At 39.7% G+C, this 14,670-nt stretch overlaps 1 protein-coding gene across 2 annotated transcripts in view; it reads left to right on the top strand.

The window, feature by feature from the left end:
• The window catches only part of Tet1 (tet methylcytosine dioxygenase 1), an 87,483-nt gene that overhangs the window by 66,629 nt on the left and 6,184 nt on the right, over window positions 1-14,670 (top strand). The window contains exons 6-11 of one of the 2 annotated variants that reach the window (XM_070020966.1): window positions 698-909; window positions 3,812-3,962; window positions 4,564-4,662; window positions 7,063-7,152; window positions 9,120-9,257; window positions 10,733-11,030. In XM_070020966.1, coding sequence (XP_069877067.1) covers window positions 698-909; window positions 3,812-3,962; window positions 4,564-4,662; window positions 7,063-7,152; window positions 9,120-9,257; window positions 10,733-11,030 — 988 coding nt within the window. Of the gene's footprint in view, window positions 1-697; window positions 910-3,811; window positions 3,963-4,563; window positions 4,663-7,062; window positions 7,153-9,119; window positions 9,258-10,732; window positions 11,037-14,670 lie in introns of both variants that reach the window. The other variant, XM_070020967.1, reaches the window with a different exon arrangement.

The following is a 14,670-nucleotide window of genomic DNA, read 5'->3' as shown; positions in this document are numbered from 1 at the left end:
CTTCCATCTATGCCCATAAGTCGTATCATTCACTTTCAACAATGTCTAGTGGGCTCCACTGCTGCACTTAAGGCTTGCACTCTGGAACCACAGCTTCGCTTCTGAATTTTTGCTGATTGATTGGAGATAAGAGTTTCACCAACCTCCCATTTCTGGACTGGCTTTCAACCACAACCTCAGATCTCATCCTCCTGAGTAGTTAGGATTACAGGTGTGAGCCACAAAAACAGAACTAGAAACCCTTTTGAACACTAGACACATGAAAAATAGAATTTCAAATTGTTATATTTTGCAATTCACTAAGTCAGCTATATCACCTTAAATGTAATATATCCTAGTGGTAACATGAAGAAGCCATGAAAATTTCAGGGAATTGCTTTCTGTATTATTTACATATCTACCCATCAACTGTCTATTTACTATGAGATTTCTTAGGTTTTTTATATCCAGTCCCACTTGTCATGTGACTTTGCAATCCTGCTAATGTCACTTTTCCACTGAGTCCTCTTGTTCCTGTATAAACTTTTTCAAAAAGTACAAATCATAGATTTTTGCACTTCTTTTGTTAGTTATGAAAGTGAGTTGGGTAGACAGATCATATGATGGTGGCCATAGACTTCGACCCCTTGATGTGTTTAGTAGTTGTTTACAGAAAGTAGGCTTGTTTTGCATGGATGGATGCATTCTGCTTTTGCAGGTTATAAGAAGAAGCAGTAATGAAGAAAAAGTTCTTTGTTTGGTCCGGGAGCGCCCAGGCCACTATTGTCAAACAGCAGTGACAGTGGTGGTCATCATGCTATGGGAAGGCGTTCCTTGGCTGCTAGCTGACAGATTGTACGCGGAGATAACTCACAGTCTAAGGTCGTACAATGGTCATCCGACAGACCGAAGATGTACCCTCAACGAAAAGTAATCAAATCTGTTTTGTACTGCTTTGACATTCAGATCTCTATTATCTAATGGTAAATTGTTAATTAACTACCCACTAAGTGTATTGTATGGGAAAATCAGTTTTAACTATTGTGGATCTAAAATTAATGTACATTTTGTTTAAAAGAGATTAGTTTGGCTGTGAGTTAGGGTTACTTTGAATGTCACCTTTAGAATACGAGATTATCTTCTCTCTGTCTCTGTCTCTCTCTCTTTCTCTCTTTCTCCTCTTTCTTTCTCTGTGTGGGGAACAAAGTTAGAACTTCCTAATAATAATGCTCACTAAGCAAGCACTGCAACACTCCAGCCACTTTTTGTTTTGGTTTTGTGTAGGTGTGGGTGTATGGATGTGTGCGTGTGCGCTATGGTCCTGGGGCTTGACCTAAGGGCCTGAGCACAGTCCCTAAGCTTTTGGGTTCAAGACTACTGCTCAACCACAAAAGCCACAGCTCTACTTCTGGATTTTTTGCTGGTTCATTGGAGATAAGCCAGGGCTGATTTTGAACCTTAATCCTCAGGTCTCAGTTTACTAAGAACCTAGGATTACAGATGTGAGCCACAGCAGCCAGTATATTTTTTATTTATTCATTAATTTTTTTTTTTTTTTTTTTTTTTGCTAGTCCTGGGTCTTGCACTCCGGGCCTACATGCTGTCCCTGAGGTTCTTTTGCTCAAGGCTAGCGCTCTACCACTTGAGCCACAGTGCCACTTCCAGCTTTTTCTGTGTATGTGGTATTGAGGAATCGAACCCAGGACTTCATGCATGTGAGGCAAGCACTCTACCACCAAGCTACACTCCCAGCCCATTGCTTTTTTTTTTTTTTTAATTGGCTGGTAGTGTTTCATCTGCACACATGATTACATTGTAGTCTATTGTTAGTTTAGGGATTATAGGGCTTGAACTCAGAGATTAGGCTCTGTCCCTGAGCTCTTTTGCTCAAGGATAGCACTCTACTACTTTGAGTAAAAGCTCTACTTCCAGTTTTCTGGTGGTTAATTGGTAATAAGAGTCTCATGAACTTTTTCTGTTTGTTTTTGCCAGTCCTAGGCTTGAACTCAGGGCCTGGACACTGTCCCTGAGCTTCTTTTACTCAAGGCTAGCATTCTACCACTTGAACCACAACCCCACATCTGGCTTTTTCTGTGTATTTGGTACTGAGATATCAAACCCAGGGCTTCATGCATGCTAGGGGAGCACTCTACCACTAAGCCACATTCCTAGCCTGACTTTTTCTGTTTGGTCTGGCTTTGAATCACAATTCTTAGATCTCAGCCTCCTGAATAGCTAGGATTACAGGTGTAAGCCACCAGCATCTAGCTGTTTGTGCATTTGTACAAAGAGATTTTTTAAATTTTTTATTTATTTTTTCTGTCGTGGGGCTTAAACTCTGGGCCGGGACGCCGTCTCTCAGCTCTTCAACCCAAGGCAAGCTCTCTACCACTTGAGTCACAGCGCCACTTCCGATTTTCTGGTGGTTAATTGGAGATAAGAGTCTCAGACTTTTCTTGCCCAGGCTGTCTTTGAACCGTTATCCTCATATCTCAGTCACCTGAGTAGCTAGGATTTCTGGCGTCCAGCTAAGAGATTTCAATTTATAAGTCAGGTTTCATAACCTGTAATGTAACTTGATCAATGTCACCCTGCTCACTTTCTCCCTGTTGGATATTTTTGAAGTAAGGTCTGGGCTAGATCCTTCCCATTTCTATGGTTGACAAAGTCAGAAACCAGTGAATAAACAGAAATACACAACTGGCCCAGGTCATTGTTTATACAGTTCCATCTTTGCCTCCCAATTAGTCAGGATTACAGGGTTGTTTGTGCCACTGATCATAGCTAAGTCTGTATGTTTAAAATAAATGTTATAGTAGATATATAGTAGATATATATTCCCTTCCTAACCCTTGCGAGATCAAAATCTTTTACAGACTAAAAGCTTTTTTTAATGGGTATACAATAATGAGTTCTAAAGATGATAACCTCATTTAGTCATCTCAATTAAAAATAAATATATTTCTTCATATGGACCCACCGTATTTAACTTAAGAGCTATGGATGTGGCAAAGTGGCAGACAGATTACCTAGCATTTATAGACCTGTGTTTAGATCTTAGCAGTAAATATGAATACTATTTATATACTATGTTGCTGATGTCTCCCTCTTTTCAAAAGGCTGAGATGAGTAGATAATTTTGGGTTGAAGCCAGACAGGTAGAAAAGTCTCCAACTGCTGGACTGGAGGTTGGGCTCAAGTGGTATAGTGCTCAAGTGATATAAGCAAAAAAGCTGGCAAGTTTAATTCCCTGACTTCAAGTGTCTAGAATGAACAAAATAAATTTCCCTCTCCTAAGTATTTTTTCATGTCATGTAAATTATTTTTCAATTTCTTTGATAACTTCCATTTTGGAGGTGCTTACCTAGCTTATACAAGACAACTTCATTCCCCAGAACTATGAAAATATTCATAAATTTATAAATACATTAGAGTTGTATTTGTATCCAGAAATTGCATCTATCAGATTAGAATTTTTAAACATGCAAATTTAGAAACACTAGAAGAATGAATGGTATTTCTTTGGGTTTATTTCTTTGTAAGTATGAACCATTGTCCTATTACTAATTGAAGTTTAAAATTATGGCTTCCAAATTTTAAGACCCAAGAGTTGAGGGGAATATAAACAGTTAATAAGTAATATATCCAAGTCTGTTTTATATTTTCTACCTCGGGTTTCTCCAAATCACACAAAGCAATGGACATTTTAAGTGAATGATTACATAAAATAAGTAAATGATACAACCTTCTCACTAGTTTTTTGTGTGTGTAGTTTTGTGACTTATATATTATCCTGCTTTGTTCCCTCACTCTCTCACAATTTCATCCACAGTCGTACCTGTACATGCCAAGGACTTAATCCAAAAACCTGCGGAGCCTCATTCTCTTTTGGCTGTTCATGGAGCATGTATTTAAATGGCTGCAAATTTGGTAGAAGCTGTGGACCCCAAAAATTTAAAATCGGTCGCAACTCTCTCTCACATGTAAGTGTCCTTTTGATTTTTTAAAAATTACACTGTACAGGTATTTCTTTAAATTTTTTGAAACACTAATGAAATAGAGATCTAAATGTAGCAATAACATTAATATTTGTAAGAAATTTTAACTTCCACTTTAGAGAAAGTAACAATCCCTGATTTTTATTTTTGGTAAGGGGGATAGATAAAGGAATAACTGGGGCTTGAACTCAAGGCATTGGGTCTGCTCAGTTTAGTCAGCTGTCTGAGGCTCTATCATTTGAGCCATGACTCTAGTCCAGCATTTTTGCTGGTTTGGAGATAGGAGTCTTTTTGAGATGGACTTTTCTGTTTGTGCTGGCTTCAAACCTCCTAAAGATCCTGCTTAAGATTCTCTTTATCTCAGCCCACTGTGCAGCTAGGATAACAGATGTGAGCCATAGGGATCCAAAGCCTCAACATCAAATGTTGTGTCCTTGGCTATTGTTAAAAGTAAAGATTGTGTGTATGTGTGTGATTTCTTTTTTTAAACAACAACTGGAATTTTATACCCAGTCTAAAAATAAGCCAGTGTAAGCAAAAGCCATTTGTCAACATTTGAAAAACACAGCAAATTTACTACCCACAGACTTACTATCGAAGAATAAGAGGAGGTAACGTAAAAAGAAGTAAGAGACCTGTACGAAGTAAGAAACCAGTACGAATCAGTCCAGAACACCTGGCCATGGTGAGCAAAGAGATTAGTATTCATGAGTACTCAGACTTGTTTTGGGGATGGGTAGACTGAGGGAGGGGTGTCACTCCACAGGTTCTTTTTTTGGATGAAAGGAATTTACCTTTTAATTGCCTTGAAGATTTGTGTTTTCTAAACTTGGAAGTATCCAAAAGTAAAATTAAAGTAAGATTGATAACTATACACAGATTTGTAGAAAGTTATCAAAAATTATATATTAATGCTGTGATAACATGTAATAAAAAGCAAAAGTGAAATGAAATTACTACTGTGTACTTATTCCTAATGTGCTTGCAATTTATTTGCATTTCTTTTTTTTTTATTGGCATAGTATTCACAGTCATATGTAGAAAATTAACCTTTATTTCATTCTGTCATACACACACAGTTTGGGTTGAAAAAATGAGGTAAAAGGAATTTGTAAGTAGGAAGCAAAGAGATAGCTATTCAGGAGGATGAGATCTGAGGACAGAAGTTTGAAGCCAGCCAAGGCAGGAAAGTCCATGAGACTCCTTGAATTTCCTAACTCTCATTGGTGGTACCCTACAGCTTATAAAACATTACTTATAAAATCTTCTAAAGAAAATATATTTGAAAAAGTTTAATGTGTGTTTAAACTTTTTTAATGAATACATGTAGAAATTATATATTTTAACTAAGTCTTGATAAATATATAGATATATTTTTTGCCAGTCCTGTGGCTTGAACTCAGGGCCTGGGCACTGTCCCAGAGATGCTTTTGCTCAAGGCTAGCGCGCTACCACTTGAGCCACAGCACCACTTCTGGCCTTTTCTGTTTATGTGGTGTTGAGGAATTGAACCCAGGGTTTCATGCATGCAAGGCAAGTACTCTATCACTAAGCCACACTCCCAGCCCCATAGAAGAACTTTTATGCTGGTACTGGGACTTGAGCTCAGGACCTCTTGCATAGCATTGTAGCTGGGGCTGGTGCTCTGTCACTTCAACAGGAAGCACAGAAGAGATGCATCCTGAAGAAGAGCCTATCTCATAATGAACTTAAAAAAAGTGAAAAAGTATATGCCTGAGGTCAAGTCCCAATACTGCTAATAAAAAGGGGGGGGGGAAATCAACTTCATCTTCCAGGCATGGTGAGATGCACTTATGTTTGAGGGTGAGGCAGGATGATTGCAGGGGAATCTTGGAAAAATGTGTTCTTAATCTAGCTAGGTGTCATAGCTACCCAGGAGGCTGAGATGAGATCTGAGGATCGGAGTTCAAAGCCAACCTAAGCAGGAAAGCCCCTGAGACGCTTATCTCCACTTAACTACCTAAAAAAGCCAGAAGTGCAGCTGTGGCTAAAGTGGTAGAACACCAACCTTGAGCAAAAAAAGCTCAGGTACAGTGCCCAGACCCTGAGTTCAAGCCCTAGGATCAGCATACACACAAAAATCTAATTTAGGAATGTACTTTATTTACACTGTTTTTGGGATTTGGGGGAGTGTCCATGTTTTGTTTTGTTTCGTTTTGTCTTGCTTTGTTTTTGTTAATATTAGAGACTGAACTCAGGAAATCTTAGGTAGCCCTTTACTGCTTGAGCATGACTTCAGCCTTACATCAATTTCCCTCTCTCTCTCTCTTTTTTAATACGCAGCTAGTAAGGCTTGAACTCAAACCTTATAGCTCTCTCACTTGACTTTTTTACTCAAGGTTGGTACTCTACCATTTGAGCCATACCTCTCTGCCCTGGCTGGCTTTGAACCTCCATCCTTAGATATCTCAGATATCTCAGATCTCAGCTTCTTGAATAGCTAGGATGCCCTACTTGTGTATCATTAACCCTATCACTAACTTTAGCCAAGGTGTCGCTTAAATTCTCTTGCCTTTGCCTCCCTGGTGCTGGGGTCCCAGATAGGCACAAAGTGGCATCCTGAGTCTTAGTCTCATATTACAAGTCCTCACTCCTACCAAATCTTAATTGTCTTTGTGATGTTAGATGGATGACAGTGGACATCCAATTGTGCAATTAGTCACCTTTGATCCAGAGGCCTTTACAAAAATCTCTTTCATCATTATCCCTGAAATACAGCCAGTATGTGTTTTACATGATGTATGGAGCTCTTTCTTTTCACATTGTATCACCCTGAATTCTTCAACATCTTCTCTTCCAGATGAGAATGTTCCCTTATCACAAAGCCTGCTTCTCATTCTTAGCCACATGAGTAACATTTCTCAATACTGTTTGGATTGCTGGTTTAGAACAATTTTAATTAAAATGACAATTTCTTATAGTTTAGATTAAGAAAAAGAAGCAAAATATTGCCTGCAATGGCAACTGTGTGCTGGAAAGTATTTCTTATGCTTTAGCCATACACAAACAATTAGTTCATGGTATGTGATTATAAAATAACCAGATAAACTGTTTTTCCTTATAGGAGAAAATACTTGAAGATAATTTACAGGGTTTGGCTACATTTTTAGCTCCAGTTTATGAACAGTTTGCTCCGGAGGCTTACCAAAATCAGGTATGTTTTGGAACAGCGATCTGAAGCAAATTTATTTTGGGGTGGGTGCGATTATGGGGTGGGTAGACAGGTTTAAGCTCTGGAGCTTCTAGGTTTTTTTTTTTTTTTTTTTTGTCAGTCATGGGGCTTCAACTCTGGGCCTTGCCACTGTCCCTCAGCTCTTCAGCTCAAGCAAGTGCTCTACCACTTGAGCCACAGCCCCATTTCCGGTTTTCTGGTGGTTTTATTGGGGATAAGAGTCTCAGGGACTTTCCTGCCCGGGATGGCTTTGAACTGCGATCCTCAGATCTCAGCCTCCTAAGTACCTAGGATTACAGGCATGAGCCACTGGCATGTGGCTGGAACTCCTAGGCTTTATTACCAGCTTTTTTTGCCAATTAGTCAGAGATGGAATCTCAGACTCTGGTTATTACTATAATAATAATTATTATTATTCAAGGGAGAGTGTTACTGGAACATATCCACATTCCTATACAACGTATACTTCTCTCAGGGTTCCCTTATTCCCCTCCCCTTTTAAAGGGTTTCATTGTTCTATTTTGATCTCTTTTCATACATGCAAATATACTACTTTCCACATACTCATCTTTTTTTTTTTTTTTTTGCCAATCCTGGGGCTTGAACTCAGGGCCTGGGCACTGTCCCTGAGCTTCTTTTGTTCAAGGTTAGCACTGAGCCACAGCACCACTTATAGTTTTTTCTGTTTATGTGGTACTGTGGAATCAAACCCAGGGCTTCATACATGCTAGGCAAGCACTCTACCACTAAGCCTCATTCCTAGCCCCTATATATTTATCCTTGTAAGATCATCCTTCCTCCCACCCTACCCCAAAAGAACCTGCTTTTTTCCCCCCCATAATAGCCTATATTCATAGAGGTTGTTTATATAGCTTTCATATATAGTTTCAAAGTTTATATTTGAGCTTTCTTGGGGGTATGCTGGTCCTTGGGCTTGAACTGAGCCCCTGGGTGTTATCCCTGACCTGTTTTGCTCAAGGCCATTGTGCTACCACTACAGCTCCACTTCTGGATTTTTGGTAGCTAATTGGAGGTAAGAGTCTCATGGACTTTTCCTGCTCAGACTGGCTTCAAGCCTTGATCCTCAGATCTCAGCCTCCTTAGTAGCTAGGATTACAGATGCAAGCCACTGGTGCCCAGGTGTTTTCAATTTTTGATGGTACTGGTCCATATATATTGAGCAAGAAGGACAAAATATAGACAAAATATGTAGTCTTTGTCCTTAAAAAAATGATATTTAAGTGCTTGTACAACAGGGTTTCAATTCAGCAAATATCTGTAAGTCCTATGATTAATGCATTTTCTTTTTTGCTTTTATTCTGACCTTTCAAAAGTTTGTACTATATTGGGTACTCATGATGTGTTTGTCTCTATTCTTTTTTTTTAATCGCCCTTCCTAGCTTCTGCTGTTATGATGGAATAATTTACATGATTTTATCTTCAAATACGTTTTTTGTTTTTTTTATTTTTTTATTTTTATTTTTTGTCAGTCCTGGGGCCTGAACTTTGTGCCTGGGTGCTGTCCCTCAGCTCTTCAGCTCAAGGTGAGCGCTGTACCATTTGAGCCACAGCACCACTTCCGGCTTTTTCTGCTTATGAGGTACTGAGGAATTGAACCCAGGGCCTCATGCATGCAAAGCAAGCACTCTACCACTGAGCCACCTTCCCCAGTCCCTTTTTTTTTGGTTGGTGGTAGGGCTTGAACTCAGGACCTGGGCACTGTCCCTGAGCTCTTTTTCAAGGCTAGTGCTCTACCAGTTTGAGCTACAGCACCACTTCCAGTTTTCTGGTGGTTACTTGGAGGTAAGAGTTTCACACACTTTCCTGCTCAGGCTGGCTCGGAACTGTAATCCTCCTATCTCAGCCTCCTGAGAAACTAGGATTTCTGGTATGAGCCACCAGCACTCAGCCTCTTTTTTTTCTTTCTTTCCGTCTTTTTTTTTTTTAAGGTGGCATATGAAGATGTTGCTGGAGAGTGTCGTCTTGGTACCAAGAAAGGTCGTCCTTTTTCTGGGGTCACTTGCTGTCTGGACTTCTGTGCCCATTCTCACAGGGACATTCACAACATGCTTAATGGAAGCACTGTGGTACGTACTTGAGTTACTTAGGCTGGAGTTGGTAAGTAGATTGTTGCTGTGAGAAATTATTATCTGTGTGATGTTAAGTGTCTGATTATGTACAGGTTATCTTTTTTTTCTTTTTCTTTTTCTTTTTTTTTTGTCCATAGGGCGGCCCGATCTCTGGGCCTGGGCACTGTCCCTCAGCTCTTCAGCTCAAGGTGAGGACTCTACCACTTGAGCCACAGCACCACTTTCAGCTTTTTCTACTTATGTGGTGCTAAGGACTCATGCAGGGCCTCATGCCTGCAAGGCAAGCATTCTACCACTGAGCCACCTTCCCAGCCCCAGGTTATCTTTTTGATATGTGGATTTAAGGACCTCACTAGTCATGTATTTTTCATGCCGATTGGTTGGATCATTTTTTGAGATAGATTATTGCTATGAAAATATTGGAATGAGCAGAACACACAATTTGTCAGAGAAATAAGTTTATTTCAACTAGTTGTGTGTGTATGTGTGTATAAACATATATATGCATTACAATAAGTCATGCAAATTTAAAAACTTTTTTTTAAGTATTCAGTTGTTAAACAGAAGCATGCTTACTGCTGTTGGTTCAAGACTGTCATCCTAGCTCCTTGGAGATACTGAGATCTGAGGATCTTGGATTGAAACCAGTCTGTGAAGTGGAGTGATGGCTCAAGTAATAGAGTGCCAGCCTTGAGTGAAAAAGCTGTTTTATTTTTTGTTTGTTTTTTTATTTTTAAATCAGAACTCAAAATTTTATAGGAAACATTAGCAAGTTAGAATTATTCATAGTACACTTAAATATCCAAAAGTAATGTTCTATGGTAACTGAAGTATCTTCTCATACTTAAATACGATGGAATATAGAAATTTATAGTATCAAAATATCATCTGGCCGGGAGCTGGGGGCTCACACCTATAATCCTAGGTACTCAGGAGGCTGAGATCTAAGGATTGTGGTTCAAAACCATCCTATGCAGGAATGTCTGTGAGTCTCTTATCTCCAATTAACCACCAGAAAACTGGAAGTGGTGCTGTGGCTCAAGTGGTAGAGTACTACCTTGAGCTGAAGAGCTTAGGGACAGTGCCTAGACCTAGAGTTCAAGACCCACAACAGACCCCACCCCCACCCCCCAAAAAAAATATATATATATAAGTGGAGTGGCTCAAGTGCTAGAGCATAGCCCTTGATTGAAAAATACAAATTGGGACTATAAACTGACTTCAGAGAAAACAAATATATACAAACACACATTCACATACATACACATACACAATGGATCTATATGCATAGCTATTTGATAGTGATCATTTATTTGTAGTTGTGAAGCTAATCGAATTGAGTCAGTATGCCTACGTGATTAAAATATATTGACCCAAAATTAATGTGCTAGCAGCAATCAATTGAAAGTAAAATTTACAGGCTACTTCCATGAACGCGTCTGCTGTTTTCCCATCCTGTGTTCTTCTCTCAGGTCTGTACATTACTGGGAGAGAAAAACCGCGAGCCAGAGGGCATTCCTGAGGATGAGCAGTTCCATGTCCTCCCCCTGTACAAACTGGCAGACACTGATGAATTTGGTTCCCAGGAGGGGATAGAAGCCAAGATCAAGTCTGGGGCCATTCATGTCCTAAAGCCCTCCCTCACTAAAAGAACCCGTTTCGTTAATCCTGTGCCTCGTTGTGGAAAAACGAGGTCAAGGGCCTCCGCAGAGATCCTGGACGAGGTGGAGGAGGAGAAACCCCTGAAGAAAAAAGCAAGAGAAATCCACAGTAAGGGTTGGTCCCTATGTTATTAAAAGGTCTTGGGATCTGACCTTGCTCCTTCCTTACTTAAGGTTGAGGTATTATGAAGAAAAAAGTGCATATATGAATGAGTTTCTCTTGAATCTCATGGTATTGTAATGTAGTTTGTTTGGAATTGAGACATTGATATATTCCTACCTTTTTACCAGAACTAGTGGTCAACAAAATAGTTACCCAACACTTTTTTCCTCATAATTTTCTCTTTCCTTTTTTATTTTTCTTTCACCTAATAATTTTCCCGTGAATTCCTCATCCCTTTCTTCTCTTTGTTTTGATAGTGTTAATGGTGGTTGTTTTGGGGTTTTGGGATATGTGTGTATGTGTATTTTATTTTAGTTGATTGTTTTTCACTTTTTGTGATAGTACTGGGGTTTGAACTATGGGCCTCTCACTTCAGCTATATTCCACTCCCTTTCTGATTTAGGTTTTTTAGGATAGTCTTTTGTCCTAACCTGTTTTTTTTTTTTTAGGGCAGTCTCCCTATTTCCATCATCCAACTGGCTGATATTACATGCTCAGCTTGTTTTTTAGGATATCACTAACTTGTCTGATCTCTCAATTCTACCTGTCCTGTTTGTTTGGGAGGGAAGGAAGGCAGTTGAGGCAAGATGTCTCCATGATGCTCTGGCTAGCCTTGACCTCTTTGAAAACACAGGAGATAATGATGTGAAAGGCTTTCATTTACATTTAATTAAAAATGCTAATGAATGACAGGCACAGATGGCTCATGCGAGAAATCATAGCTACTTAGGAGGCTGAGATCTGAGGGTCACAGTTCAAAGCCAGTGTGGGCAGGAAAGTCCAGGAGACTCTTACCTCCAATTAGCCACCAGAAAACCAGAAATGCTGCTGTGGCTCAAAATGGTAGAGCACTAGCCTTGAGCTGAAGAGCTCAGGGACAGTGCTCAGGCCCAGAGTTCAAGACCTACGACCAACCAAAAAAAAAAAGAAAAAAGCCAATGGAAAGTTGCTGACAATACTGCATTTGAGTAAAGTCTAAAATCAAATGAAAGCCTGCAACATGGGCATTTGGGGAAATACTATTCCTGGCTGAAAAAAACAGCAAGTACATGGAAATATCATATATTTTAAGCAAAAAAAGAGATCAGATTAGCTGTACCAGAGACTAAGATAAGAATGGTAGGAAATGTGGTCCATGAGATGAAGGCATTGCTGGGTATTCATCTTGGATTGCACAGGCCTTTGTAAAGTCTTCAGCTTAGCTGAGAACCAGAAAAATGTCTTAATTGTAGGGAATACCAAAAAACATCTTGTACATAAATGTGGTTAAAACTAGAGGAAAAGGAATTTGGGAGATTGTTAAAAATAATAATAATCTAAAAACCTGTAATATAGACCTGAGCAAGCAGCTAGTGAGAAAATGAGAGATGACTAGTTCTAAGTGGCTCTGTGGCTCAAAGTGGTAGAGTGCTAGCTTTGAGCAAAAAGAGCCCAGGGACAGAGCTCATGCCCTAAGTTGATGTCACATGATCAGGAACAAAAGAAAAAAGAGTGTCTAAAATGCTGTAACATTGGAAACTGAAATGATGCTGTCATTATCACCTGTAACTGAATGGGAAAATAAGAACAGGTAGGAGTAATAAGAGATGTGAATTCAAGGGCCAGTTGCTTGTACCTGTAATCATAGCTGAGCTCTGAGGATCTGATTCTAAGCCAACACTTGAAGACAAGTGGAGGATCTGGTGGTGTGGCTCACGTAGCAAAGTGCCAGCAACAAAAGCTCAAGTTGAAGCCACAGCAGAAACTGCAGTTAAGAGATGATTTTGAAGGCAATAGCACTGAGAGAGCATATTTAAAGGCTTTGAAAAGCTGAGCACTAGTGACTCACAAATCTAATCCTAGCTACTCAGGAGGCTGAGATCTGAGGATCTCGGTTCAAAGCCATCCTGGACAGGAAAGTCTGTGAGATTTTTTTTTTTGGGGGGGGGAGTCCGATCGTGGGGCCTGACCTCTGGGCCTGGGCGCTGTCCCTCAGCTCTTCAGCTCAAAGCTAGCGCTCTACCACTTGAGCCACAGTGCCACTTCCGGCTTTTTTCTTTTTGATTATGTGGTGCTGAGGAATCGAACCCAGGGTCTCTTGCATGCAAGGCAAGCGCTCTACCACTGTGTGAGACTCTTACCTCCAATTAACCACCAGAAAATGGGAAGTGGCGCTGTGGCTCAAGTGGTAGAGCACTAGCCTTGAGCTGAAGAGCTCAGGGACAGAGCCCAGGCCCCAGAGTTCAAGCCTCACAACCGACCAAAAAAAATGAAAAAAAAAAAAAAAGAAAGAAAGAAAAAAAGAAAAGGATTTGAAGTATAAATGAAATGGTTAAAAAAAATTCAAGGGCCATTCCTAGGGATTTCTAATTTAATTTCAAAATTGAGTAGCAGCCTAAAAGAAATAGTAAGGGGCTAGGAAGGTGGCTCAGAGATAGAGCTCTTGCTTGCATGCATGAGGCCCTGGGTTCGATAAAAGGCGGAAGTGGCGCTGTGGCTCAAGTGGTAGAGCACTAGCTTTGAGCTGAAGAGCTGAGGGACAGCGCCCAGGCCCAGAGTTCAGCCCCATGACCAGACCCCCCATCCCCCTCCAAAAAAAAAAAATAGTAAGAACAAGATTGGATACATACAATACCAATGTCTGCCTAGCAAGCAAGAAGCCCTAAAGTCAATCTCCAGAATTCCCAGAAATAAGTACTAAAATGTCTGTTGGACTAAAACCAAGAAGGAAGTGGGCAACTTGAAAATACTGCTTATATATGAAAAGTAATTTAAAGATTGATAGAGTACCACCTAGCCTCGAGGCTCTGAGTTCAAACCCCACTATTGAAATACCGAGAAGCACCAATTTATCACCATTAGGTATAAAAATTAACTCTGACTCTTCTAGATGAAGTGAATTAATGAAGGACTGGAAGAATGGATTTCTTTGGGTTGGTTCTAAAAGGATTAGTTTTAGAAATTTCTTGAGAGAATATCTTAGTGATTTTATGCGTTCTGGACTGACCTCCAACTTATTTATTTATTTATTTATTTATTTATTTATTTATTTATTTATAACTCATTTATTTCTTTTTCCTTCCTAGTCATGTAATTACAGCCATGCTGTAATAAACAAGTTTTCAGTCATAATACTTAGAAATAAGTATTTCCTAAAATAAGTTTTCATAGTCATAATACTTAGAAGAAGATAAATACCAAAATATCAAATGGAGGTTATAATCCCAATATTCAAAAACTGTAGGACTAAGTAGTAGAATACTCAGTGATAAAGTGCTTGTCTAGCATGCATGAAGCCCTGGGTTTGATTCCCAATACGACACAACAATTGTCCTTTTTTTTTTTTTTTTTTTTTTTGGGTCCAGTCTTGGGGCCTGAACTCTGGGCCTGGGCTCTGTCCCTCAGCTCTTCAGCTCAAGGCTAGCGCTCTACCACTTGAGCCACAGCGCCACTTCCAACTTTCTTCTTTTTGCTTATGTGGTGCTGAGGAATCGAACCCAGGGCCTCGAGCATGCAAGGCAAGCGCTCTACCACTGAGCCACCTTCTCAGCTCTTGTCCTATTTTTCTGATAAGTATTTTTTATTTTAATTTTTGGAGTGTCTTAAG

This window comes from Dipodomys merriami, unplaced genomic scaffold (assembly GCF_024711535.1).
Source record: "Dipodomys merriami isolate MVZ:Mamm:240054 unplaced genomic scaffold, mDipMer1.0.p SCAF_14, whole genome shotgun sequence".
In the NCBI taxonomy this organism is placed as follows: Eukaryota; Metazoa; Chordata; class Mammalia; order Rodentia; family Heteromyidae; genus Dipodomys; species Dipodomys merriami.
This window is presented reverse-complemented; position numbering and strand designations above follow the sequence as displayed.